General features: G+C 34.0%; 1 protein-coding gene across 33 annotated transcripts in view; it reads left to right on the top strand.

Annotated features, from left to right (window-relative positions):
* Positions 1–26,771, top strand: part of ADGRL3 (adhesion G protein-coupled receptor L3) — an 847,777-nt gene that overhangs the window by 308,306 nt on the left and 512,700 nt on the right. For 32 of the 33 annotated variants that reach the window (XM_086704959.1, XM_086704957.1, XM_086704956.1 and 29 more), the window contains 2 exons: positions 6,123–6,359; positions 25,571–25,774. In XM_086704959.1, coding sequence (XP_086561085.1) covers positions 6,305–6,359; positions 25,571–25,774 — 259 coding nt within the window. In that variant the 5' untranslated portion in view covers positions 6,123–6,304. The remainder of the gene's footprint in view (positions 1–6,122; positions 6,360–25,570; positions 25,775–26,771) is intronic. The other variant, XM_086704954.1, reaches the window with a different exon arrangement.

The raw sequence follows: 26,771 nt of genomic DNA, 5'->3' as shown, positions 1-26,771 counted from the left end.
ACTTTCTCTCTCTCTCTTAAAAAAAAAAAAAAAAAAAAAAAAAAAAAAAAAAAAAAAAGAGTAGCTCAAAGGAAGGTAATAATTCCAAGATAAATAGTATTTGGAGTGTAGAAAGGAAGTGAATATACAACAAAAATTAAAGCTTCCAAATATGATTTAAGAAGGACATATCAGGGGCACCTGGGTGGCTCAGTCGGTTGAGCATCTAACTTCGGCTCAGGTCATGATCTCATGGTCCGTGAGTTCCAGCCCCGTGTCGGGCTCTGTGCTGATGGCTCAGAGCCTGGAGCCTGTTTCCGATTGTGTGTCTCCCTCTCACTCTGCCCCTCCCCCGTTCATGCTCTCTCTCTCTCTCTGTCTCAAAAATAAATAAACGTTAAAAAAAATTAAAAAAAAAAAAAAGGACATATCAAAAACTTAAACAGGGAAAACAAATTATGACACTACAATTTAAGGTGAGAATTTGCCCAAAGTAAAATCAATGTTTTAAATTTAAAAGAACTTTTGTTTCAGCAATAACAAGAAAAGTTCAAATAACTTTCAGAGTGTAAGTGTATTGGATATGAGGGCAGGTTAGTCTAAATATAACAAATAAGGGATGATCTGTGTAGTTTATGACAGAAGGCTTTGGTTACATAAAACATTTGTATAATATCTTTCCATTTTGTGATTTTTTTTTTAACTTTTAATGGAACATCAGTCAAATAACAGTTTCATAATTATAATCTTAAATATTAATGATTAATGATTTGTATAGGATAGCAGGCAAAACTGTCATAATTGGTAATCTTTGATAAAAATTAGAAATGCCACCTTTTATGAATAATTTTTAAAACATTAGTGTGTTGGTTTATTATTGGAAATTAGTGTCATAAATAGTATATTTTAAATGAGAGAAACACTGAAAATTCTCCTTTATGAAACCTCACATTACTTTAGTGTGCATTGTTCAGCTATAGAATTCTCAAGGAGAGTGTGGATACCCAGATACCGGTGCTATTAGTCATCAAACTTGGAAGTGAGAGGGGTGGAGATCAGGTGTTTCCTTTATCCCTCAATTTTGAAGGAATAAAGGAAACAAAGGAAGTTGGTGAATGACAGACACACACTAACAGACATGCATGATCAGTGATCATCTCTGTCACGCGGTATTTTGCGTTATCTGTACACCTCACAACCAATTTGCAAGGTGAATATTGTGCTCTCTTTTATACTTGCAGTAACTGAGATTCAGAGAGGTATTCAATCTTGCCTTAACACCAGAATATTAGGTCAGCATAATTTTTTTTAATTGAAGTATAGTTGAGACACAATGTTACATTAGTTCCGGGTGCAAAGCATATTGGTTGAATAAGTCTATATGTGAGGCTCTGCTCATCCAAGTATATCTACCATGTATCGCCATACAACACTATGCCGATACTATTGACGATATTCCCTATGCTGTACCTTCTATCCCTGTGACTTATTCATTCCATTACTGGAGGCTTATATCTCTCACTGCCTTTTGCCCATTCTGCCTATTACCACTCCCTCCCTCTGGCAACCTTAATTTTGTGTCAAGTATAATTTTAAATACCTTGCATTTACAAAAGAACATCTGACAGCTTTTCACTTTGTGTTCCTAGAACATCTCACGTAACACATATCACATTCTGCACAGCATTATAATTATTGGTAAATATACCTTTTAGCATTTATATTTTACTGTCAGTGGTTGTAAAAGGGCTACTACATCTTAGACTTGTAGCCACACTCTTCCCCCTTGACCCACAGTGTTAGCACAGTGTGTGGTACATAGAGAAGGCAAAAGAAATTTATTGTAGGTGGAACTGCGTTTTGAAATTGGTTAAATGCTTTATATCAATAGCGAGCCTTTTTTATGTGTAATTTTCTTGCTATATGTGACTTAATGAGTCTTCAGTGCCTTTTCTTGGTTTTTCATCTCTGTGTGTGTTTGAAGAGCTTTGTTTCAGAGATGTCTTAAGTGGAAATCCCTTTTGTATGAAACTGATTGTTTTGGTAGTTAATAACATAAATTAGAAAACAAAATATCCCAGAAAGTTTCCTATTTTTTTTCACTGTTAGTAGGCAAGCAGTAATGGTTTGTCTTTCTATAGGTTATGAGCAATCTTGTCTTTCAAAGTATCTATTAAAATTTATATGGTTTGGGGCGCCTGGGTGGCTCAGTCAGTTGAGCCTCCGACTGCGGCTCAGGTCATGATCTCACCATCTGTGAGTTAGAGCCCCTCGTCAGGCTCTGTGCTGACAGCTCAGAGCCTGGAGCCTGCTTCAGATTCTGTGTCTCCCCCTCTCTCTGACCCTCCCGCATTCATGCTCTGTCTCTCTCTGTTTCAAAAATAAATAATCATTAAAAAAAATTTTTTTTAAATTATATGGTTTGATTATTGCAATTTTATTATATATGCCCCCATATTAGCACATTATTTTGGAGGTAATATTTTGGGTGAATGATAGGTGGGATGTGTTACTGGATTGTGAGGACATGTTACCCTCTTTAAATAATAGCTTCTATTCTCAATTTCTTTCCTCACCTCTGTTTACCCGATAATCATGAAAACAAATTCCTATGCTCAAATACAATGAAAAATATCTGAGTAGATGTGGTTTCATGTCCCGCTATGATATCTTAAAACAAATCATTATTATAAATAATATGCATTTTCTTATCTTTTCTATAAAGTAACTTTCTCCCACTGTTTTATCATTGTGGAAACATATAACATGAAATAAACTATTCTGATTTCCACTAAAACAAGAATTCACAATAGTAATACTCATATTTCACTATGGAAATAATTTTCCCTGTTCCTCCGAAGGATACCATGTTACAATTAGTCTGGTTTCCTTTTTAAACATGTCTTCACTTTTCTCTTTGCCCCTCTATGTCTACCTAATATATCCATGCTGTTCCAGGTTCTCCACTCTTCACAATCAAATGACATATTTAAGGGGCGCCTGGGTGGCTCAGTCGGTGAAGCATCTGACTTCAGCTTAGGTCATGATCTTGTGGTTCGTGAGTTCGAGGCCCGTGTCAGGCTCTGTGCTAACAGCTCAGAGCCTGGAGCCTGCTTCACATTGTCTCCCTCTCTATCTGCCCCTCCCCCACTCATTCCCTCTCTCTCAAAAATAAACATTTCAAAAAATTAAAAAAAAACATATTTAAGAAAGGCCTAAATCTTTTTGGGAAACTTGCTACATTGTCCCCTTCCTTTGCACAATTAATACCCTTATTATCCTCTTACATTTTCTTGTTTATTTCTACTATAGAGAGAGCAAAGAACACTGGTGTTGGTATCAGACATTTGGTTTGGAATTCTTTTTGCATAACATTTTTGATTTTCTTCCTCAGTAAACATGAAATCATATTATCTGCTTTACAGATTTGTATGGAGAATTAAAGCAGATAATTGTATAATATCCAGAACATTTCTTGATATATGATAGGCACTAAAATAATTAATTAATAAAATAAATAATTAATAATTAAAATAATTAATAAAATAAATAAGAATATAATTTATTCTCTTCTTTATCTTGTAACTTCCTTTCCTGTGTTCTGTTTTTCCCATGAGTGTGAGTTGTGAGAAAAATTGTTCTCCTTCATCTGCATTCTCAGTATCTGCCAGAGTTAGTATTTAGTATATATTTTTCAAGTAATGAATAAATAATTCGCCTAGTGGCTACCCACGGTTATTTCCAGTGGCAAAGTAGTTCTGTGTATATTTATGTGTTTGTGTGTGTCTTTGTGCATACATGCATCTAATGCCAATTTTTGACACTGGTATATTCAATGGACTTAGAGGAAAGAAAAGAAAAGACATAGTAACTAAATGTTGAGAATAAGGAAGTATTGTTTACTTGGTGGTATATCAGTCAGTTTTAGTAATCATTTGTGAGTGCCCATTAATTATCACATGTATATTAAATAATGTTTTAAGTTAGCAATTTTTTTCAAAAGTTATTCTTTGAAAGCGTTACGCACATAGCAATTAAGAATAAGTTCTGAATGATTTCTTTGTCAGAGTGTGAATAGGAGAAGGAACGAAAATATTTCACATGCTTCCCTTTCCACATACCTTCTCTTTTCTCTCAACCACTTCTTTTCTCATCAATCCTATTTGTCAAAGTAAAATATTATTGGACTGTCTCCTGTGAGCTTCATTTTCTTACAATGTGTCTGTGAGATGAAACTTTTTTTTTAATCTTTGTGTTCAGATTTAGTGTTCTTGGAGCCTGTCTATACCATAGTGAGTCAAAACATTTTTGAGCCAAATTATTGAATGATCTTGCTTCTTAATACATACATGTTAAAAGGATGAATAGGATAATGTTGAAAACTAATGAGATGTATAATAATCTGAACACATACACTTATGTTCTAGACACTGTTCTGGGCAGTACATATTTTTACGTATATAATTAAAGATTCCAAATTTTAGCTCATTAAATGTTCACATAGGCATATGAATCAACTAGGGAAGTGAGGCACTGAGGGTTTAAATGACTTGCTCGAGCAAGGTCACAGTACTGGTAGAGCTAATAATTGAAATTGGGTGGTCTTGCTCCAGAATGTGTGCTCTTAAGTGCCATGCTATAAGTAACAATGCCAGAAATTCACATAAATCTGTGTAGTTTTGCCTTATAACTAAGGCAAATATTTCAGAAATGTTTGGAATTTATTTCATCGGAATGAGATTTATCAATACAGGCTTCAGGAAACTATCTCTATTTTATATAACCCTTTCTGGAAAACTTTTAAATTTATAAGCCCAAAATATGAAATTGTTTTAAATATTGGGTTTGAAATGCGAACTCCTTTCCTGATAGAAATAAATTTCATTGGGGCGCCTGGGTGGCGCAGTCGGTTAAGCGTCCGACTTCATCCAGGTCACGATCTCGCGGTCCGTGGGTTCGAGCCCCGCGTCAGGCTCTGGGCTGATGGCTCAGAACCTGGAGCCTGTTTCCGATTCTGTGTCTCCCTCTCTCTCTGCCCCTCCCCTGTTCATGCTCTGTCTCTCTCTGTCCCACAAATAAATAAAAACGTTGGAAAAAAATTTAAAAAAAAAAAAAAAAAAAAAAAAAAAGAAATAAATTTCATTATATGGAGATTTCTATAGGGCTTTCTAGAAGAGAGAGAGAGAGAGGAGAACGACCCAGTTTGTACTGATTGATCCGTTTTAAAGGTGCTGACTGTGAAAAACATCTTCAAAATTTGGGTCACACTCTTTCGGTATTTTTACTTCTTCAGATAAATCTGTGCAGTCTTTAAGAGAAGGCAGCTCTATCAGTTTGGTTCAGTAAAATAACTTTCTTAATGCTTAAAGTTTTTAATGTCTTCCATACATATTTAAAACTTTTAAGCAAGATTCCACATCTTAAATTGTAAGATCCTGAAGAATCATTTCCATGTTTTGTTCAGTGTCCTATCCTGTGTTCCTAGCCCAGTGCTTTGTATTTCAGTGGATATTCAGTAAACCTCCTTTGAATGAATTAGCTATATTTAAGCATAAGTACTTAACATAAATCTAAGATCTTCATGGATTAATGTACAAAGATGTTTTGGAAAATAATATAGTTAATATTTAGAATGATTTCTGAATTGAATATCAGGGACTAGAATGAAAGTAAGACTCATACATGTAACTTTTATTTGTTAACTTGTAGTATATGGTGATCAATGAATCTTATGGTAATGGCAATGAATGAATTTTTTGCTTTATTATTCTAATGTTAGTAAAAAAAATAGGTTTGTGGAAAATTTTTATGTAAAATAAACCCCAACTCTATACATATTAACAAATTACACAAATCAATTGCTAATTTATTATGGTACAAATTGATATAACATATTGATACTAACTTTTCCAGCGAGACTGAATTATTTCTTTCAGTCAGTTTGGAAGCAGGGAAATAAACTCTGTGGTGATATATGCATAAATAGTGTCCTGCAGGTTACTTCCTCATTTTTATATATGACGCCTTAATAAATTAGAATGAAGGGAGGGAGGTATACAGATGTTCAAGTCAGCAAATGAACTTTCAAGGAATTAAGATGAGAATATGTGTTTTGATAATCCATTTTGTTTTCTTGTTTGCAGGATTCAAATTTGGGATACTGGTGTTTCTGTTTTTGAGGATTTTTTTTTTTTTGAGGGAAAGTTGTTTTTTTTTTTTTTTAAATCATCGGTCTTGGAATACAGAAGAGGAACCAGAAATACACTCATTTTGTTTCACGCTGGGAACACTCAGTTTTGAGGCACTCACGCCCGAGTTCACAGCCATGTGGCCATCACAGCTACTAGTCTTTATGATGCTCATAGCACCGATCATTCAAGGTAAGACCTTTACTTAGATTTTTGTGCGAAGCTTCATGTTGTCCCTATTTGCACTGGATCCTTTCTTATAAATCTTTGCTCCATGATTTAGCAGCTTTTGCCTGCATAAATAGAAGTAAATTAAATTAAAAAGGCCATAATATGTACCATGAGCTGCAATAAATACAACTTTGAGTTTCATTTCTGAAAGTAGCTTTTGAAATGTATTTTTTAAAGAATTCTTGCATGTTTTACTATTTGTTTTTACCACACTTGTGGAAAATCAGCTGAATTGTTAACTATATCATTTATTCTGAATTTTTTGGCCTTCCTGTTTTTGTAATTACAATACTTTTTAATTTAATAAGTATGTATATTTGAAAGAAAACACCCCAAAATCTGCTTTCTTACACCAAGTAATCGTTTGTTTCTGAGTGTTTACTACTGTGTTCAGTCTTTAATATACAGAATGCAAACTAAACCTCTCATTTAACCAAAAATTGTTTCTTTCATATACCTTTTAATTCAAAGAAAGAAAAAAAATGCCAAAATGATATGAACATATGATGAAAGATAATTTTACGGAAGAAAACTGATCACCTTATAAAAAACTGTATAATTTTGTTCATTTAGACATTTTGGTATTTGTAACACAAATGTGATAGTTAAATGATCCATCGTTGCAAATTTTGTGAAAGATAATTATTTAATAAATAAGAGAAACTCTATACGGCTTAGTAGAATATTCACTGAATCTTTCTAAAAACTGGCAGAGTCTACATACATATGTAGCTTATTGACAATTTAAAGTCTTCTACTAATTATCACTGGTTTTGCACTAAGATGAAAATGGTATAACACAGTCACTCTCTCATACATTAATGGCAATTATAGCAAAGAAAGGGACACAGCTGTATTTACCACTGCTTAGGAGGTCTCAGAATAGTATAGTGTAGCAAGCACCTGAAATCAATTTTTAGCCTCTTTAGCTCACTTTTGGTTTTTAATTGACTACAAATATCTGTTGTAGTTTATCAGGGATGCAATTCTGAATTTGGCACATATTCTTGTGTCAACCTGAATTACATTCTGCCGTCACTATAAAAACTGGATAAGATACCTTCTGTGTCTTTTGACATTTTTTCCCCTAAAGTTTCCCTGGTTTAGCACATGTTTTCTAGAGTAATCGCTACAATGTAAGGTAGTGCTTTATTAAAGACATGAAAGTAAACCTGTACAACCATCTGGTTTTAAATGATGCAAATTCATCAAAAATTTCAAAATGTTTCTTTAATCCATATACTGATGGAGAACTTACATTCACATAATTGAGTACATATATCATTTTGTGGTAAGGGACAATAAAAGAATTCTGTCCCTTTAAACAAGTGTTTTTCTAATTCTCTGTATATCTAAAGATTATTCTAATTGGGTTTTTTGGTGTTATAAAGATGCCTCACTCATAAGGATTAAATGAATAGCATGTGTAGAGAATCTAGCACAGTGCATGACAAGTATTCAGTGTTTGAACATGTTAATTTTCTTCATCATACTATCTGCCTCACTAGTTTATTTTTGTTCTCATTGTAACAACTGGAAATTAGCTAACCATAAGAGCTATTTCATTTGATGTTGATAATCAGAAAAAAACAAAAAACAAAACTCTTTCACTCTCTCTATATGTATACATAAAATTCATATTTAAAAAGTCAGTCTAAAGTTATACTTGGTTAGGGGAAGGTAGATTAAAAATAGCAGAAATAGACATTGTAAGAGGCTCTCTTTTCAGAGGTGAAATTTCTGATTTCTAGAAACTGATACCCACTATGTATTTCAGTTGGCCCCAAACATGGCTGAGCCATAGATCATGGGACTTGGATTTGGACCTGTCTCACCCCGCTCCCCACCACCACACACACACACCCATTCACACACTCATCCTCTCTCTGAGTAACTCTGAAAAGTATTTAAAAACTCCTAATAGAGCAAATAGAAAATTGACCTGGTATATAAAATATGTTGGGCTAAAACTGAAGTAATCCTTTCCGCTGCATGTGAACTACTTTATATTATCTTGACTTTGAGCCATATTATGCTACATAATATAGAAGCTTTCTATTTATAAACTTTATCCTTATTACCTTGAATAGGAATTTTAAACCTTCACACCTGAAAAAATGCAAGTCAGTTTTGTCTGTCTTCTATAGAAGGCCTTCTCCACTGCTTTTGTGATGCCATTTCTGACTTGTAAATAAAGGGCTTCTTCATATGAACAGCCTTTTGGAACCCAGATTGCTTATAAATATGGGAATGCACTTTGATCAGTGTTGATATTAGAAGATAGATTTTTTTTTTCTTTTTAGAATCCCTACCAATCCTGTCTTAAAGGAATACCACATAACTTGGAAATTTAGACAGCTGAGTTAAAATGATGTCACAGTTACAGAAGGACGTACTCTTGTTTCTGAAACATCCCCTGGTAGCATCTCTTTGCCTACTGCTATTGAGATGTCCAGCTTCATTTGCTACTCCTGACCATAGAGAATTAAGTTATCTGGGTATGACCTGAATTGCTTTTTTCTCCACAGCAAATAATAATGATGGCTACTGATTTCATAGCCATGAACTTTAGATGTATTGATACAATTAATCCTCACAACATTCTCATGGGTTTAATATATTTACTATTACAGTAAAACCTTGGTTTGCAAGCATAACTCATTCTGGAAACTTGCTTGTAATCCAAAGTACTCGTATATCAAAGCGAATTTCAAGAACCATTGGCTCAGTTGTGATCATGTGACAAGAGATGTCATGTGCTACTCATATTGCAAGACATCATTCTTTTTTCAAGTTAAAATTTATTAGAAATGTTTGCTCATCTTGCAGAACACTCACAGAACAAGTCATTCACAATCCAAGGTTTTACTGTATTATCATTATCATTTTTTTACAGTAAAAACATTGACATACTGAATGGTAAAGGAACTTGACTGAAGTTATACAACTATTATGAGACCTAGATGGGATTTAAAATGAAGGACCTGGCTTCTTGAGCTCTGACCTTACTGCCAGTAGTTAATCAATTACTATGAAGGCCTTTCTTCCCTGCAGAGCAAACCATCTCAATTCTTCTGATCATTTGGGAGAAGGTGAGGCAGACATGCAGATCCCCTGCCTCTTCCATGTTCTGGGCACAGGCAGATGGGGCTTTGGAAGTCTCACAGACCTGTGATGAAATTTCAGCTCTGCCAGCTACTAGTTCTGTAACCGTGTTACTTGGTAAACTTGTTGACAAATATCCATTATCACCCAATGTGAGCCAGAAAACTGGGCTAGCTACTAAAAATATGGTAGTAAACAAAAGATTTTAATTCTTCCCTCAAGGAGCTAACAGCAACTTAAAAATTTGTAAGCCTGCTTTTTATCTGCAAGCTTGAACATTTATTCCCTCAGAGTTATTTTAGAAAATAGAATAATATCTATGTATAGCTTCTAATGTAGTACTTGGCTTTGGTAAATCTTTCTTATATTTTTCTATTTCTAACTACCTTGAAATGGAGCTAACACTCTGAGAATTAGATAAGAATTCCAAATTATCTTCATCTTACTGTGAGAATTGAAATACACTTTTTTTGGTACTTGAACCTCTCCATTTAAGTTTTTCCAGTATATTCTCGGTACTAGTTTCTAAACAAATTCTCAAGCTGGTATGCATGAAGGTTTAGTATATAATTGTCTATATATAATAACGTATTATAGTAGATGATTGTATATAGTTGCAGTGGTGGTACTACATAACTGGTAATATATAATTGTTGGTGGTGCATTTTGTGCCTGATTTCCACATGGGTAAAATTAGAAAGTAAGCTAAAGAATAAATCTGAAAAGTGTTTACGTTAGTTGAATAATCTCCATGTTATGCTAGAAAGTCTGGCCAGTGTTTGATATAGGAAAACAAAATTAATCAGTACATCCACACTGTATATGTATATATACACAGTTTTTAAGGTAGGAAATGTCTCTGGTTCTGTGTTTATCTGTTCATATTTTTTGTCTCTGTGTACCTCTGTATTTCTCTTTTTTTCTGTTTTCCATGACTGTGCCCCTTTCCCGTACAGCCATAAACCCTTATCTATAATGCAGTGAGACCTGGCAGAAGTAAAAAGAAACCACTAAAGCAGATGGCCAGTTTTTTGCTGTTAACTAATGTAGTGTAGCATGAAGATAAAGGATTTTTTTGTTGTTGTTGTTGTTCTATTGATGTGGTTGGGAGCAAGGGACAAGAAGGGAGTTGGAGAACAATAATCTGATAATAACCTGGGCACTAGGGCTTATTATGATTGGCAGTAAAGGAATACCAATGTCCAGTGTGATACATGGGCTAAGAGATCTGGTACCCAAGCCACAATGGATTGAGAAGGTGGTTGGGGTGCTCAGATATTTTAACCGTATCTCCTCTTGATTAAATTGTACTTATAAACTGCATCACAATTGAAAAGATAGAAAACAGGATAATTGGAACTTCCTGTGGGTAAAGGGGAACAATATATTTATGGTACCTTTGCATGCAAAATGAGGCTTAAAAAAATCCTTCTCTAACCACCATATGCATATTTTTTCTGACAGTCTATTTTTTAAAGTTGCATGTGTATTTATATATTTGTGGACTTTATAGGCTGTTTTTTATTATGTTCAAGGAATTAATTATAATAATCAGCTATTAAGAGCAAAACTGTTGATCATACCCATATATATTTAGTACTATATTTTTTTGTAATTTGCATTTTATTATTAATCTGATTTTTACAGTTATAATACTGTTTAATGTGTCAGTGATTTAAAATAATATGCACATTTCTTAACTTCTAATAAAATATAAAGCTTGAGAAAATATAAAAATACATTTCACTGCATAGCATCTTGCCATATAATTCTCTTTATGAAGTCATATTTTATTGATTGTGAAAAAGTCAGCTTGACTTCTAAGCTCTGCTTAACTTTGTTATTTTTAGAAATTAATCATCCTTGGAATGTTTATAATGTTTGCCAGCCTAGATAATTTGTAATACTCCCAGTAATGCCACTATGTTTATGGTCAAGTATGTTATACAGAAAAAAAGTCTTTGTCATGGTCATGATATATGAGGCTACTGTGGAACACATCCAACACCATCTGCATTACCCACTTGGTACTGAATTTCAAAATATATATTTTGTAAGTTAACTGCAACCTCTAATATCACAATATAAATCACAAGTACACATAGATGATAGCTTTCTTTTATAAGAACGTGTTCAGAAACCTTCCCTACCTACTCGGTATGCAGGTTAGTTATTGGAAAAGAACTTTTGCCTTTGCACTTGCAAAATGTGTTATATGTGAATTATATGGTACTGATACTCTATGAGTAACATGTATTTACTGTGAGAGCGAAATAGCATTTTCCTATCTTCAGATTTTAGGTCAGACTATTTGGGGGTGGTTAGGATCATATCTTATTTTTTATATTTCTTGGCCTTGGGGTTGACCAGGACTGCAATAGGGTAGTTGTACTCTTGGTGTAGAGTGAATTAAAAAACAATTGGATTACATAACTTATAAATATCTACTTATTTTCCTCTTGTTTGCATTGCTAATTACTTTCATTCTCAATGTAAGAATAAGTGTTTTCACATGTATAATTTCATGTGAGTAGCTATAATACATATTTCATGCATTTACTTCCTCCATTCTGATTGCTAAATGGTTCTTTAATGACCACTCAAAAAATTGAAATGCAGTAGTTGAAAGAGTCTCATTGATTTGTTATGTAAATAAAAGACAATATATTGTATTATGATCTATTTTAATTTGGCAGTTTAGAATAAGACCTTGTTGAAAAATAGGCTCATTCATTCTCTACTTGTTTTTGAGTTTTTTTTAAAAATGTTTATTTATTTTTGAGACAGAGAGAGACAGAGTGCAAGTGGGGGAGGGGCAGAGAGAGAGGGAGACACAGAATCTGAAACAGGCTCCAGGCTCTGAGCTGTCAGCACAGAGCCCGACACAGGGCTCGAACCCACGAACCGTGAGATCATGACCTGAGCTGAAGTCGGACGCTCAACCGACTGAGCCACCCAGGCAGGCGCCCCTGTTTTTGAGTTTTTAACTGATAAATTGAAAACAAGTAACTTACATTTTGTTAATAATTACATTTTGTTTTATTTCTATACTTGCCCTATATTGTTATCATAGCAGGAATTAGGTCCTTTCAATATAGAAAATTGTCTTCCTATTAAAAAAAAAAAAATCTATCTGAAATGAAACATTTGACCAAATAAGCTAGGGTAGTTAAGGATTTGCCAGAAAAATTTGATAGTTGTATTTACGGAAGTAATAGATATGAATCTTTGTATAAAATAGGCTCTCACAATGACATTTGTTAAGCTTTAGGTGTTTATTTCATCTATACACACTATAGTTTGTGGTGATTTGAATGCCCTAAAGTCAAGGTTATAGCTTACTGGTAAAGTACAAGCACATAGTCTCATATATCTCTTTGTTTGTCATTGCCAGTGTCACCTACTTTATTGTCAAAGTAACTCTCCTCATACAAATTTAACTCAGAAAGCAAAAATCCAATAATTCCATGACCCAATGATATAATAAATATTAATGTTTATTAGATTTTCCGTGTAGTTGTGTATGTGTATATATTTTTTAAAATTGGAATGTTAGAAATGAAATTTGTCTTTCATTTTGATTTAACCTTAAACTGTAGATATTTCTGTATTGTATTTAAATTTAAAAACGTATATCATATGTAGGAGCCATCGGTTACCTAACCATATACTGATAGCTCAAAAGTGAAGGTCATTGACATATTGCCATTATAAATAGCACTATAAAGGAACACATCTGTACATAAAATTTGACTATATCTTTGTATCCCTAGAAGAAAATCTCTTAAGAAATAGAGAGTGGAAAAAAAAAAAAAAAAAAGACTTCTTTTTAGGTTCATTAAGAACTATCCTAAGTCAATGTTATAATAAGTTATCAATGCAACCTTGCTTGTTATTAATGCAGTTGTTTAGAACAATTCCACAAGTTTTGGCTACTGTAATAATGAACAATACAAATGAGAATAAACATTCAAATGTTAAGATATTATTTGCCGGGTATGATGATGTATTCAGAAAATTCTAAAAAGAAAAACTTTCTCAGAATAATGAGAACATTTACAGTTCAGATATATGATTCTCATATTCATAAATGATTTGAGTCAAAGCAGCAATGAAATGTATGACTTACTTGGGAAATATCATAGGAGGAAATACATAGAACTTATAAAAAGAAATGTCTAAAACTTTACTGGGAGTTATAAAAGAGAACATTGTAGGGGCACCTGGTTGGCTCAGTCGGTTCAGCGTTCGACGTCAGCTCAGGTCATGATCTCACAGTTTGTGGGTTCGAGCCCCACGTCAGGCCTGTGCTGACAGCTCAGAGCCTGGAGGCTGCTTCAGATTCTGTCTCTCCCTCTCTCTCTCTCTCTGCCCCTCCCCCACTCACACTCTGTCTCTCTCTCAAAATATAAATAAATGTTTAAAAATTTTAAAAATATATTTAAAGAGAATATGCAACATACTATGTTCCTGAATGAAAAGACTGAGTACAACAACAGTAATGAATATTGCCAAATTATTTTGTATAGATTTTTGCACTACTACATTCAAAGTACCAATATGAGCTTTTCTGTGTAGAAATTCAACAGAATTATCCTAAAACCTATATTGAATATTAAATAAGAAAACTAGTAAAAATGAAAAAGAATAATAAGGTGCTTGCCCAAGTGATCATAAAAATATATATTGTACAAATACAGTAATTAAAGATAAAAATCTCAAAATTAGGCAAAGTGATCAACTGTAAAAATGAGATCCATAAAATAGCACTGCAGTTTATATGTCTGTATGGCAATGTGGTATGAAGGACTCCTCAGAAAATCAATTGTCTAGTACTAAAATAGGGATCAAACCAATTGTGTGTGTGTGTGTGTGTGTGTGTGTGTTTCAAAGTATATATTATGAAATTTCTGGAGAAAGTCCTCTTTGAGTTATCTACTTTAATCTCCTTTTTTGAACACCGTATTAAATAGTACAAAGTAGGCTGCAGTCACAGCAGATTCCTAAATTAATAAAGGTTTCCAGAGAATGTTTCCTTGTTCACCAAACATTCCAAAGCAGGTAAGTGTTTCTGATCAGGGCATGAGTATATGGTGGGAAATGGTAATAGATGTCATTCTTTTGCTCTCACAGTTATACATAGAACCGGTCTAATATCGTGAAGCTTCCAAAGTCATTCTGAGGGTCATTGCCTTTCCGGTCTGCAGGGAGGAGCAAGGAGCACTGTGGAGATTCTAATCGAACATTTTTATGGATATGCTTGGAAGTAGTGCACATTACTTCTGCATCCATTTCCATTAAATAACACTCCATAGCTACACCTATAAAGGGGTCTCAAAGGTATAGTCCTCTTGAGATAAAGGAAGCTATGTATAAAAGATACCATGTAGCTTTAACAAAGAAAAGTGGATCTAATGCACTAATACAGTTTTTAAATGTATAAATGGAGGGATTCTTTTACAGCTTTATTGATACATTTAATATATCATAAAACTCACCCATGTAAAGTATGTGGTTCAGAAGATTTTATTGTATGCATAGGTGTGCAGCCATCAACACGGTCAATTTTAAAACATTATCAGTCCTTCAGAAAGAAACCCCATACCCATTAGTGGTCACACCTGGTTTCCCCTTTCCCAGTCCCTGGAAACCACTAATCTACTTTATATTTCTATGGATTTGCCTATTCTGGACTTTTTGTATAGGTAGAATTGTATCATTTTTGATCTTTTGTGACTTGATTATTTCACTTAACATAGCATTTTAAAAATTTATGCTTATCATAGCATGTATCAGTAATTGATTCTTTTTCATTGCCAAATAATATTCCTTTGTGGCAACATACTACATCGTATTTATCAGTTAATAGAAATGTGGATGATTCCTACTTTTTGGCTATTCTGCATAATGCTGTTATGAAAATTCCTGCACAAGTTTTTGCACGGACCTGTTTTTACTTCTCTTGGGTACACGTAGGAGTGAAATTGCTGAGTCACATAATAGCATTCTGAATACTGCTAAACTGTTTTCCAGAGTGATTTCACAATTACACAATCCAAACAATATGAAGCATCTCATTTTACCACATCGTCACCACACTTGCTTTATCGGCTGTCGTCTTTACTTTAGTCATCCTAGTGAAGATAAAATTGTGTCTCATTGTAGTTTTGATTTGCATATCTTTAATGCATAATGATGTTGAGCTTCTATTCATGTGCTCTTTGGTTGTGTGTATATCTGACCTGGAGAAATATTCAATCATTTCTTAATGACTTTTTATTATGAAGTTCTGAGTGTTCTTTATAGAAATACCTTTTATTAGAAAAGAACAGAGAATATTGTTAGAATATATTTAGATTTAAGAGTTCCTTTGACTGCATAGTCTAAGAGAAGCTTTTTGCCTGGATTTACCCACTTAAATCTCATCTATTTTATATTCACTAGGAAATCATATACCGTTTATCTAGCCTCATGCCTCCTCCCTTTTACTTACATATTTAATTTCTAGAAATAGTGTACTAATTCAGATTTTTATTATGACAAAAACTAGTAATTGACAGTGATTGAAATTTCACTCTAATATGTGAATTATATAGCAGTGACTTCTATACAAAACATCAAGGTAATTAATTGGATTCTTCTGGTAGTATCCAATTACTCTTGCCTAAGAACATGATAAAGAACATTAACCTTTAATCCTGGTGACCAAAAGTGTTTCTGTTTTTGGTCTAGTCTGAATTCTAGTCTTTCCATATTTTGGAAATCCTCTTATTTATATATTTTTGTATTTTCACTCAAATAATACTGTAAATATTGAATCTTTCATTTCATTTCCATAGATACTTTTTCTCTAATATGTTCTGCAAACTACTGGATGCTTCTTAATCTCAAGAAAGTTATGCAATTCATTATTCTATCAAATCTGCATATTGTATAATAGTGACTTTTGGAGCCACTCACATCACAGCTTTTTTTTTTTTAAAGTAATCTCCACACCCATTGTGGGGTTCAAACTCATGACCCCGAGATCAAGAGTCAGATGCTCTACCAACTGAGCCAGCTTGGCACCTCCTGGACCCACTCACACTGGAGCGTTAAACAAACAAAGATGAGAATCAGAAGAAAACCTGAGATTTTATATGGCAACAATCCTAACAAATTTGCACTATTTCAGCATACTAGGCTTATCTGAAATGTTACTATTTGAGAAGAAAAGATGAGGAGAAAGCTAAATAAAGATATTGCATGATTTATAAAGGTTGCTATGGAATAGCTCCTGCAGTTTTAAGGGACCATGAATGGAGGAAGATGTCAACATATTTAGAAGTAATATTTATGTGAAGCCAGAAACTGAAGTTTACAATATTGTCCAATCTAAGCTGCTTTTAGAATCCTAATTTGCATGCCCCTATTGAATGAAAAGAAAGATTTCAAAACTTAGAGTCTAATTGCAATTCTGTGACTTCCAAGGTATGTGACCTTAACTAATGTGATTCACAGTTTCCTTATTTGTCAAAGGGATAATTAGGCCTACTTTGTTATAGTATGAGGATCAAGTAAAATAATGTATAGAAAAGCCCTAACACAAAGCCTCACACATTTAATCCTGGGAGAATGTGGTCATTAAAACATACCTTTTGGAATTAGAATTTAAAAAAACAAATGACCTGGATAGTAAGCAAAATTTAAAATCCAACACCATCTTGGGGTCACTTACTTTCCATAGTGTTTTTCAAAGACTGCATTGTGTATTTTTAATCCCCAAATGTGACAGTTTCTCTAATTATGAGCCTACACATTTGTACACACATTCTATCTTTATATTCAGGACTCATCCACTGGACTGTAACTAAGTCTTTAATGAGTTACTAATGAACATCTTAAGCTTAGATCAGCATTTAAAAAAATGTTAAAGAGTGTTGAAAAGCTATTCAGAGTGCAAGCCTGTTGCTTTTAATTAGACTATAAACCCCCCCAAAAATGTCCTGTCTTCACTATTCATCCAAGGTTGAAAGAAATTGAATAGTGAGTGACAGATATACTCTGACTTTGGTATTATTAGTTTAATGTTAAGGGGGATAAGTGCAATGAGCTAAATCAGAGAAATTATTATCTTGATTAAATGCAAAGGTAAAAATAATATGTAAAACCAAAATAGCATTTTACAGTGATTGAATTTTTTCTCCCCTCTACTCAGATGACTTTGAAACATTGTTGTTGTTGCATTAGAGGATAACAGATGACGTGAGGAACAAAATGCAGATACGATTAGATCATGTAGATCATGTAGACAGCCCCCCCTCAAAAAAAAAAAAAAAACAAGACTTATATATTCATAAAAAGAATGAACAGTTGGCTTTTACCTATTACCGCTTCTCACCAATCTGTTGGAGGTACCATGAAAGCAGTAATCATAGACACAACCTGAATTAGATCAGGACTATTCTTTTCTGTAGCTCTTGTGACAAATCAACAATGGTGGGGACTATTTTGCAACGACCCTTTCTTTTCCCTTTTGATAGTGAAGTTGGTGAAACCATGCAAACTTTAAGGGCACATGATTTAATAATGAAGACAGATAATACATAAAATTCAAAGCAGCAGGCTAGTATGATGCTATCCCTCTGGGGAATGCTGCACATTGGGCTAAAAGGGAGCCTTTCAGATTAGTCACAATAGCTCAGGACAGTGGCAATAGCTGTGATAGCCTACATGTTTTATAGTTTACAGGCTGTTGTTAGGACACAGGTTGGATGTCATGCCTCTGCACTGAGATAAAAACCACTGTGTCAATTTTTAAGCATAGGTGTCCAATAATAATCATACTCCATGTAAATACAACCAAGCATAATAAAATAGATCATTTTAACATGCTAGCCTGTTAATGTATTTGCTTTCTTGTTAACCAGCATTTAGACATTCATTTTGTGTGTGTGTTGAGGAAGGATGGTGGGGGTAAAAACCTCTTAGGACCAAAAAAAAAAAACATAGGTAAAAATTTTTCACTCTTCTCAACCATCTTCAGAGATACCAGTTATGATTAACTTAAGATAGGAAGAACTCACTAACAAGATAGATTTCTGTCAAAATATATGTTTTTTTCATTTTTAATTTAATTTTTTTAACTTACATCCAAATTGGTTAGCATATAGTGCAACAATGATTTCAGGAGTAGATTCCTTAGTGCCTCTTACCCATTTAGCCCATCCCCCCTCCCACAACCCTTCCAGTAACCCTCAGTTTGTTCTCCATATTTATGAGTCTCTTCTGTTTTGTCCCCCTCCCTGTTTTTATACTATTTTTGTTTCCCTTCCCTTATGTTCATCTCTTTTGTCTCTTAAAGTCCTCAAACGAGTGAAATCATATGATTTTTGTCTTTCTCTGACTGACTCATTTCACTTAGCATAATACCCTCCAGGTACATCCATGTAATTGCAAATGGCAAGATTTCATTCTTTTTGATTGCTGAGTAATACTCCATTGTATATATATACCACATCTTCTTTATCCATTCATCCATCGATAGACATTTGGGCTCTTTCCATACTTTGGCTATTGTTGATAGCACTGCTATAAACATTGGGGTGCATGTTTCCTTTCCAAACAGCACACCTGTATCCTGTGGATAAATGCCTAGTAGTGCAATTGCTGGGCCGTAGCATAGTTCTATTTTTAGTTTTTTTAGGAACCTCCATACAGTTTTCCAGAGTGGCTGCACCAGCTTGCATTCCCAAAATACATGTGGCCTTCAATGGTTTTTCCCACACACCAAGTATCATTGGCACTGATTTAGGGAAAGTGCCCCATTACTAGTGTTTTAAAGATTTGTAAGGAAGGAAATTATTGACTTTACAACATTCTGAAAGCGTCGCTTCCATACCATTAAAGTTTTAGTATACTTTAACAGGGAAGTAGACACAAGGAAATTAAAAGAAAATCAGTATTTTCTGAATTATAAATTCCAGAGTTTTATTTTTGTGCCATGAATTTAAATCCGTTTGTATTATGTTTACAAAAAAGCAGACATTTTTAGTTAGAGAAGAAAGTGTATTGGTTATTACTCCTCTGATGAATAAGATATATAATACACTTTCAATTTGAATGAAAATAATGTCTTCATGTCAGAAGCTGCATTTTTAAAATAAATTTATATCCCCAGAAACTTTACTCTGTGCTTATTCATTTTAACCAATACTTGAGGTATTTACACCACAGTATTACAATCTAGGTGGCCGTTCTAATGAACGAAACACAGTTTTCCCCACTGTATTTAGCTTTATTCATAATCAAGTGTTTGACTCTCCCACTATTTTCAGAATATCATCCAGCTTTTATATCATGATTGTTCAGTCTTCTAGTGACAGTTTAGCCAGAATATATTTTATTTTACTGTAATAAGCTATGTTGTAGAGAAAAATAACAAAGGACCCTACTTGGAGGGAAATTGGTTACCCACATAGGGCATACCAACACTTCATGAAGCATTTCTGTCTGGAGAAGTCCATTGAGTTAAATTGAGTAATATCCAGGTATACTATGAAAGTTGCTTCATCATACACAGGTGGGTAATTCATCACTACAGAACCATTTTCTTATGAGAACCGGAACTGAAACAGATTTTTCTCTGTGTTGGAACTTCCATGTTGTAATTTCTACCTGGTGGCTTCCTTGTCAGTTGCTTGAATTGAAACTTTTATGACTATTGTTAGAGATTACTACCCAGCCTATAAAGAAATTGTGCAGCTGTCACATACACCTTAGGGAGAAATCAAGAAAGAAGTAATCTTCTTATATGGCCAAAATGAAGGTGCTGAGGGAAAGGTAGAGCCTTTCAGTATGCATAAGGAAGCAGAATTGGAAAAATGCCTTTACCGACAAGAAAAGGAATGAAAGCAATAGTCTGTTTGTCTGTCTCTCCCTCTCTCTTTTCCCTCTCTTTCTCTCCACTCCCTCCCTTCCACACTTCCCTACCCCTCCCTCTCTCCTCATTATGTATATTGCACTGAATTTGGATTAGACATTCCTTATCACTCAACCATTTGTTGTAAGTATTTCAGTATAAATTCTAGCATTTACATAGCACTTTGCAGTTAGCTGAACACTTATGCACACAGTAGCTCAATGAATACTTACAATCATCCAGTGAATCACAGGTAGTAGTATCAGTAATAAGATGAAAAAATAGACTCAGAGCCATCAATCTAATGATGCAGTGACATTTCAAATAGTTGTTAGAAGAGAAACTCAAAAATTTTCTAAACATCTCATGGAGGCTTCTTCCCATGACATTTTAATAACCTACTGAGCATTTGCCTTATTTTGTAGAACTATGATTTAAATGAGAAATAAACAACTTATGGAAGAATGAGCTAGAATATTATAAAACAAGTAAAATTTTTAAGTTTAATTTAAGGAAGAAAACAATATTGTGTTTATGTAAACCTAGAGATAATAGTGAAAGGTAAAATTGAACAGTGGGTTAGGGTCATAGTTGTAATTATAGTACTGTTAAACTCTTACGAGGCTCATAATTAGCTAATTATTTTAAAAATATGGTAAAATATTGCTCCCAAAGACAAAATAACTTGTGAGAAAAATCATTAGTATGTGAAAGTGAAATCACTAGTAACTCTGATAAATATGCTCTGGTGGGGTTTTGTTGTTAGCATTTCTCTCACCTTAGAAATATCTTAGCATTACAGTTCATGGTTTTGTCTACATCCCATGGTCATTATTATGATCAATAGATGTTTTGGGGGTAGAAGCTGAATCATTGACTAAATTACAAAATTATTCATATAAGGAGAACAAGAAAACAGAAACAGTTGAAATTGGTTAGAAATAATTCTTATTTAGTATTTTTATTATTTATAAGTCAGTATTGATCTCAAAGTATATCTCATTAAAATATGATTTTTTATATTTATTTCAATTTAAAGCTCCACAGATATGAAAATTCTGGTACTGCCATCATATATACTTAACATCTGATGTGCTTATTATTTTTCCTTTTTTTTACCACTTGCCTTAGGTTCACCCTGAACTGTTATTCAGGAGCTTTGATGCTGTGATGGCTTTTGATATTTGGAGACTAACATAAACATGGGAGAAATATTTTGATCATTTCAGTACATTGTGAAATATTTTCATGTTTCATGTCTGCCCCCTAGGAAAACAAAATCAAAGTGTTTACATAGTAAAAAATCTGAGTATGAATTGATTATGTAGATAATTTGGATATGGCAATGACTCATATTACTTATAAATATTAAATATTATCTATGATTAAAGCAATTCAAATTTGTAAAATATGAGTGAATCTCTCTGTTTTAAAAATAAGAAGTCTTGGGATATCTGGGTGGCTCAGTTGGTTAAGCGTCTGACTTTGGCTTGGGTCATGATCTTGGGGTTCATGGATTCAAGCCCTGTGTCAGGCTCTGGCCTGTCAGCCCAGAGCCTGGAGCCTATTTCAGATTCTGAGTCTCTCTCTCTCTCTCTCTCGGCTCCTCCCCTACTTGTGCTCTGTCTCTCCCTCTCTCAAAAATAAATTAACATTAAAAAAATTAAAAATATGAAGTCTTAATCAGATATGCAAGTTTTAAAGGGGATAAGATGAAGTCTGTCTCTCTCTCTTTCTCTCTCTTTCTCTCTCTTTCTGAAGAAGGTTAGAAAGAAAGAACACCAAGATATATTGGCCTTATCATTACCTCCTGTCCCCAAACCAAAATTACCTTTGAGACATCTTTGTGTACATAAACAGAGTTTGAAAATGTGATCTCAAATGGAGATGGGAGGGGAATAGGGTGAGAGGGATGTACGTGTATGCTTCTAAATTATCTTCCCCCTTAGTAATCTTGACAAGAGAAGAGACATTTAGAATGTAAAGGTCTCCTCAAATATGCTTGAAGACAAGTACCTTCCAGGAACAACTTGATGTGTTTTGCACAGCCATTGGTGTAGAATTTAGACAAGTGTTTGGAGAATGCCAGGGTATAGATATCACCTTTCTTGACATGAGGAAGAACTTATTGTTTCAGGTAGAATTGGGTGCCCCAAGGACAGACTGAGCTTCTGATCACTGCCTCTTCGCATGAAATTTGGGGGTTTTTTAAACAGGCATGCTCCAAGGATTATTAGCTAGCATTTGATTTGAATGATTCTTTCCAGACTTCAGATCCTGTGCTTCTAATGGAATACCAGACTTATAAACTCTGATGTTTATCTCAGAGACTTATTTTTATAATAGCTTCAGAAAGACAAATTAGATTTATATTTATAACTCAAATAAATATTTCCCCAGAAGTCATACAATATTTTAACAGTAACATATACAATATTTTAAAACAAAAGTTCAGATTTTGGCTGTGTTCTGTTAGACCTTGACCATGTGGGCAGTGTAATAGCTACTTCACTTTTGCTACACTGATAGGTGATGCTGGATTCCTTTTATAGAGATGATGAAGTTAAAGGAGAGTCAGATCTGCAGATACATAAAATACTCCAGTTTCATAGAACAAATCAGAGTCTAATTTCCTTCAACTTAACAAAGTCAAGTTAACTTTCCAATATTTTGTATTCCTCAGTCTCACTCCATGAAATCATTTAAATCTCTAATACAAACCTGTTCCTTCTAGGTCCCTAGATTTTGCTTTCTAGTGAGTTTGAGAATGTTCTTTTTTCTTGTTTAAGTGTATATTCTTTCCTTTAATACAGATCATATTATATTTTTCAGCTGATGATGGTTTCACCTTTTATGCATTTTAAACATGTGTTATTCTCTACTTACTGTAGAGATTGACCTTTTTTAAAATAATCTCTAGTTGAGTAGAGGTCACTATTGCCAAGTCTTTTTCCCTATCCTGCCTTATTCTTCCTTCCCAGGGACTTCATTCAGTATGAGCTCATGATCTAGGTGTTGCTTACCTCTCTGATCTCATTCCAAACCATTCTTCTCCCAGCCCACTGCACATAGATTCATTGGCCATTGTGTTATTCCTTGAATAAACTGTGGTGGTTCCAACTTGAGGAATTGTGATAGCCTGGAATGTTCTTTACTCCTGATTTTGTTGTGACTAGCAAATTACAGTCTCACTGAAATCTCAGTTTAAACTTTACTCCCACAGATAAGTCCTCCATAAAACCCTAAGCAGAGTAGCCTTTGCATATTTTCCTATTTAAACTTTCTGTAGATGACTTACATTTATAGCACTTAAAAATTGCCTGTTTGTATATTCTTTTTCTCCTATACCAGAATGGATGATTCATTAAAATAGGTACATGGTCTGTTTTGCTCACCAACATCTTCCAGCACCTAGAAAAAAACCTGGCACCACATAATGCAAACTTAATAAATATTTGTTGAATGAACAAATAAGTGCATGCTCCATCACTCCAAGTGTTCTTATATGTTAAATTGCCTGAGGGCGAAATCTTTCAACTCTATTATAACCAAAGCTTTTAGGAAAATGTAGCTTTATCATCTGTTGCTCATTTCCTTCCATAATACAGTTTATAAAGATTTAGGGGAAACATGCCTGTATGTATTCACGTAAAAAATAATTTAAAATTAGTCACATTTTGGGCAATGAAGGCAGGATATTTAGAAGTCAAAAGATCAGAAAATAACATCATTGGAATTAAACATTAAAGGAGGTAGAGATTTTGATTTTCACAACTTTTTTGGTCTTGAAACTTGTTACCTTCTTTGACACCTTTTTCATTTACACAATCTATCAAAATAGCATTGAGATTACCTTTTGCCCAGATATTTTAGTACTTATCCATTATAATGAGAATAAATAAAAGGGCAATGGTAAACTTAGTTATATTCGAGACTATATTCGGAACTATTTTTTTTTTATCATAGATGGATTGTTTGACAAATTTCTTAGTATCATTTTTGTTTTCTGTAAGGGCCATATAGTTCCTGTGATTTGGGAGAGAACATGTATTTCATTCTTAATTTGCAAATTTTATATGTCAAGAAATTATAGTTCTACTTTATAAATTTATAGGATTAGAAAGATGATTATAAAATTCTCTTGCATTATTGAATTTCCTACTTTCTCTCCTGACTGCTGAATGATAGCCATATAGCATTATTAATGTGTTTTTAAATATGCATGTTTGTAAAAAATAATTGTGTCAAGCAAAATCTTTTTCCTTGTAAACTCTTTTCCTCTCTGTCAGTGGGGGCATTTTCATTATCATCCGTGTTTATCACACTAGTTGGAATTAGTGTAGAAAAATGTGTATTTCCTGTACCAATTCACCAGCAAAATAAAATCCTGTACTTAAATAGCTCTGTTTTTCATAGCATACAGTGTATTACTGTTTTGTGAATTATTAAAAAAATCCTATGTTTACAATTTTATTTTTTCATTATTGTCTTGGTCTTCCATATTGATTCATTTATGTAATATGTACCATCTGTCAGTAGAATCACTGTGTATTTAAATGGCAAAAATGTTTGTATCTCCTTTTCACCTTAATGTTCATCACAGATCTTAATACAGCCTTTCAAAAACTATTAAATGATCTGAAACATATAAAACAATCCATGTAAATGTAACAACACAACACACAAAACAAAATTAATAAAGAATAAATAAATACCTCTCTGAAACTTTTGACACCCATTATCTTATCAAGCTTTTTGCGTGTACTCAGTTCACTAACATTTTTATTTATACTTGCAGATATTAGTACCTATAGATTTACAGCAGAACACTGTGAATCTATAAAATATAAAATGTATATTTTCTCAAGTAGCTTTCTCTTGAAAATTGTGTCTAATTTTCCAATCATTGTCAGGGATTAGGATGAGGTGTTTGGCTTATTTAAGATCGTGATTAGCTAGGACAGAACTGCACAGTCCATATCACAGTAGGGACCAGGGGATGTGTTCTCCTCAGCTCCAGGGTTATCTGAGCGGGTCCTGGGGTGGCTGGAGTCCAGGGACTATGGCCCGCAGCAGAGAGCAGCCTTGGGAATAGTCTCTAGCCGGGCTTCTTTGCAGCCAGCCTGAGCTGAGCGGAGTCTGATGGTGCGCCCTGCGGTCCCCGCAGGTGGCAAGCACAGTGAGCGACATCCAGCCCTCGCTGCCCCACTGCGACATGCTGAGCGCAGCCCAGGAGGCGCTCTGCCACCCAGACATCTCCTTCAGCAGCCAGCAGCCGAGCGTGCCACTGCTCATCGTGGACAAGGGCCCCGTGGAGCTACCAGAGGAGTTCGTGGTCCAGGTGCCCAAGGAGCCCAGAGTGCAGCCCAAGGTGCGGCCAGCGGTGGGGAAAGGGGGCTGGGGGTGGCTGGGCGGGGACTCCTAGAGGGCTCGGCCCCAGGCGGTGGCCCCAAATGTGTCTTTTCATTTATTGACTATCTGCATCCACTCACTGTGGCTGATTTAATGGACTTCATGGTCTCCTAGCAGTTTTTTAACACTGCATGCTTGTTTGACATTAGAGACTCATCATTACGTCAAAATGTTTGACTTTAAATTTTTGAATGGGTTTGAACTCTCTTTGCATTATCACAGGAAATTTAAAATTACTTTTAGTGACAATTTCAACTACTGTAAAATGTGATGGTTGTAAAAGATAAGTTTTAACATTTCTGATCATCTGCTTGTCTGAAGAAAAAAATTCTCATCAATGGAAACTAGCAAGATTTTGAGGAGAGTATGATGAAAATATCTTGGTTGGGGATTATACATAGTCATTTGAAGCATAAAATCTGATAGAAAAGTGATGGTTATAGAAGCAACCTGATTTTATTAAAAATGTTGAGAGTACTTTATAACACTGTCTTTGCAGCTGGCAAGTGCAGTGAATGACATCCATCCTTTGAAGGTCTAGTGAGAAATATTATACAATATTTGCACAAAATTCAATACTATTCTTTCCCCCAATACTTTTTTTTTATCTTATCTGTATGTAATACTTAGGCAGTGTAATTCTTTTGGCTCACTAAACTCCATACAGTCACTTTTATCCCTCTTATGTCCTTCAGGTAATATTATAAATATAATATGTAATATATATTTATATAATATATGTGATATATTTTTATATATGTAGTACATATTCATATGTAATATATGTTAATACTTATTCATTTATGATATTTATACAAATGGATAAATTTATTAAATACAATATGTATATATTTCACATATTATATTTATAATATATATTATATTTATAATTTTCTTTGTGTAGTACAACATGAAAAAGGCTGGGAAGCATTGGACTGGTAGAACCATGAATATCA

Source organism: Puma concolor, chromosome B1, assembly GCF_028749965.1.
Source record: "Puma concolor isolate L17-30 chromosome B1, mPumCon1.1.hap2, whole genome shotgun sequence".
NCBI lineage: Eukaryota > Metazoa > Chordata > Mammalia > Carnivora > Felidae > Puma > Puma concolor.
Note: the sequence above shows the minus strand (reverse complement) of the source record. Positions and strands in the feature narration are given on the sequence as shown.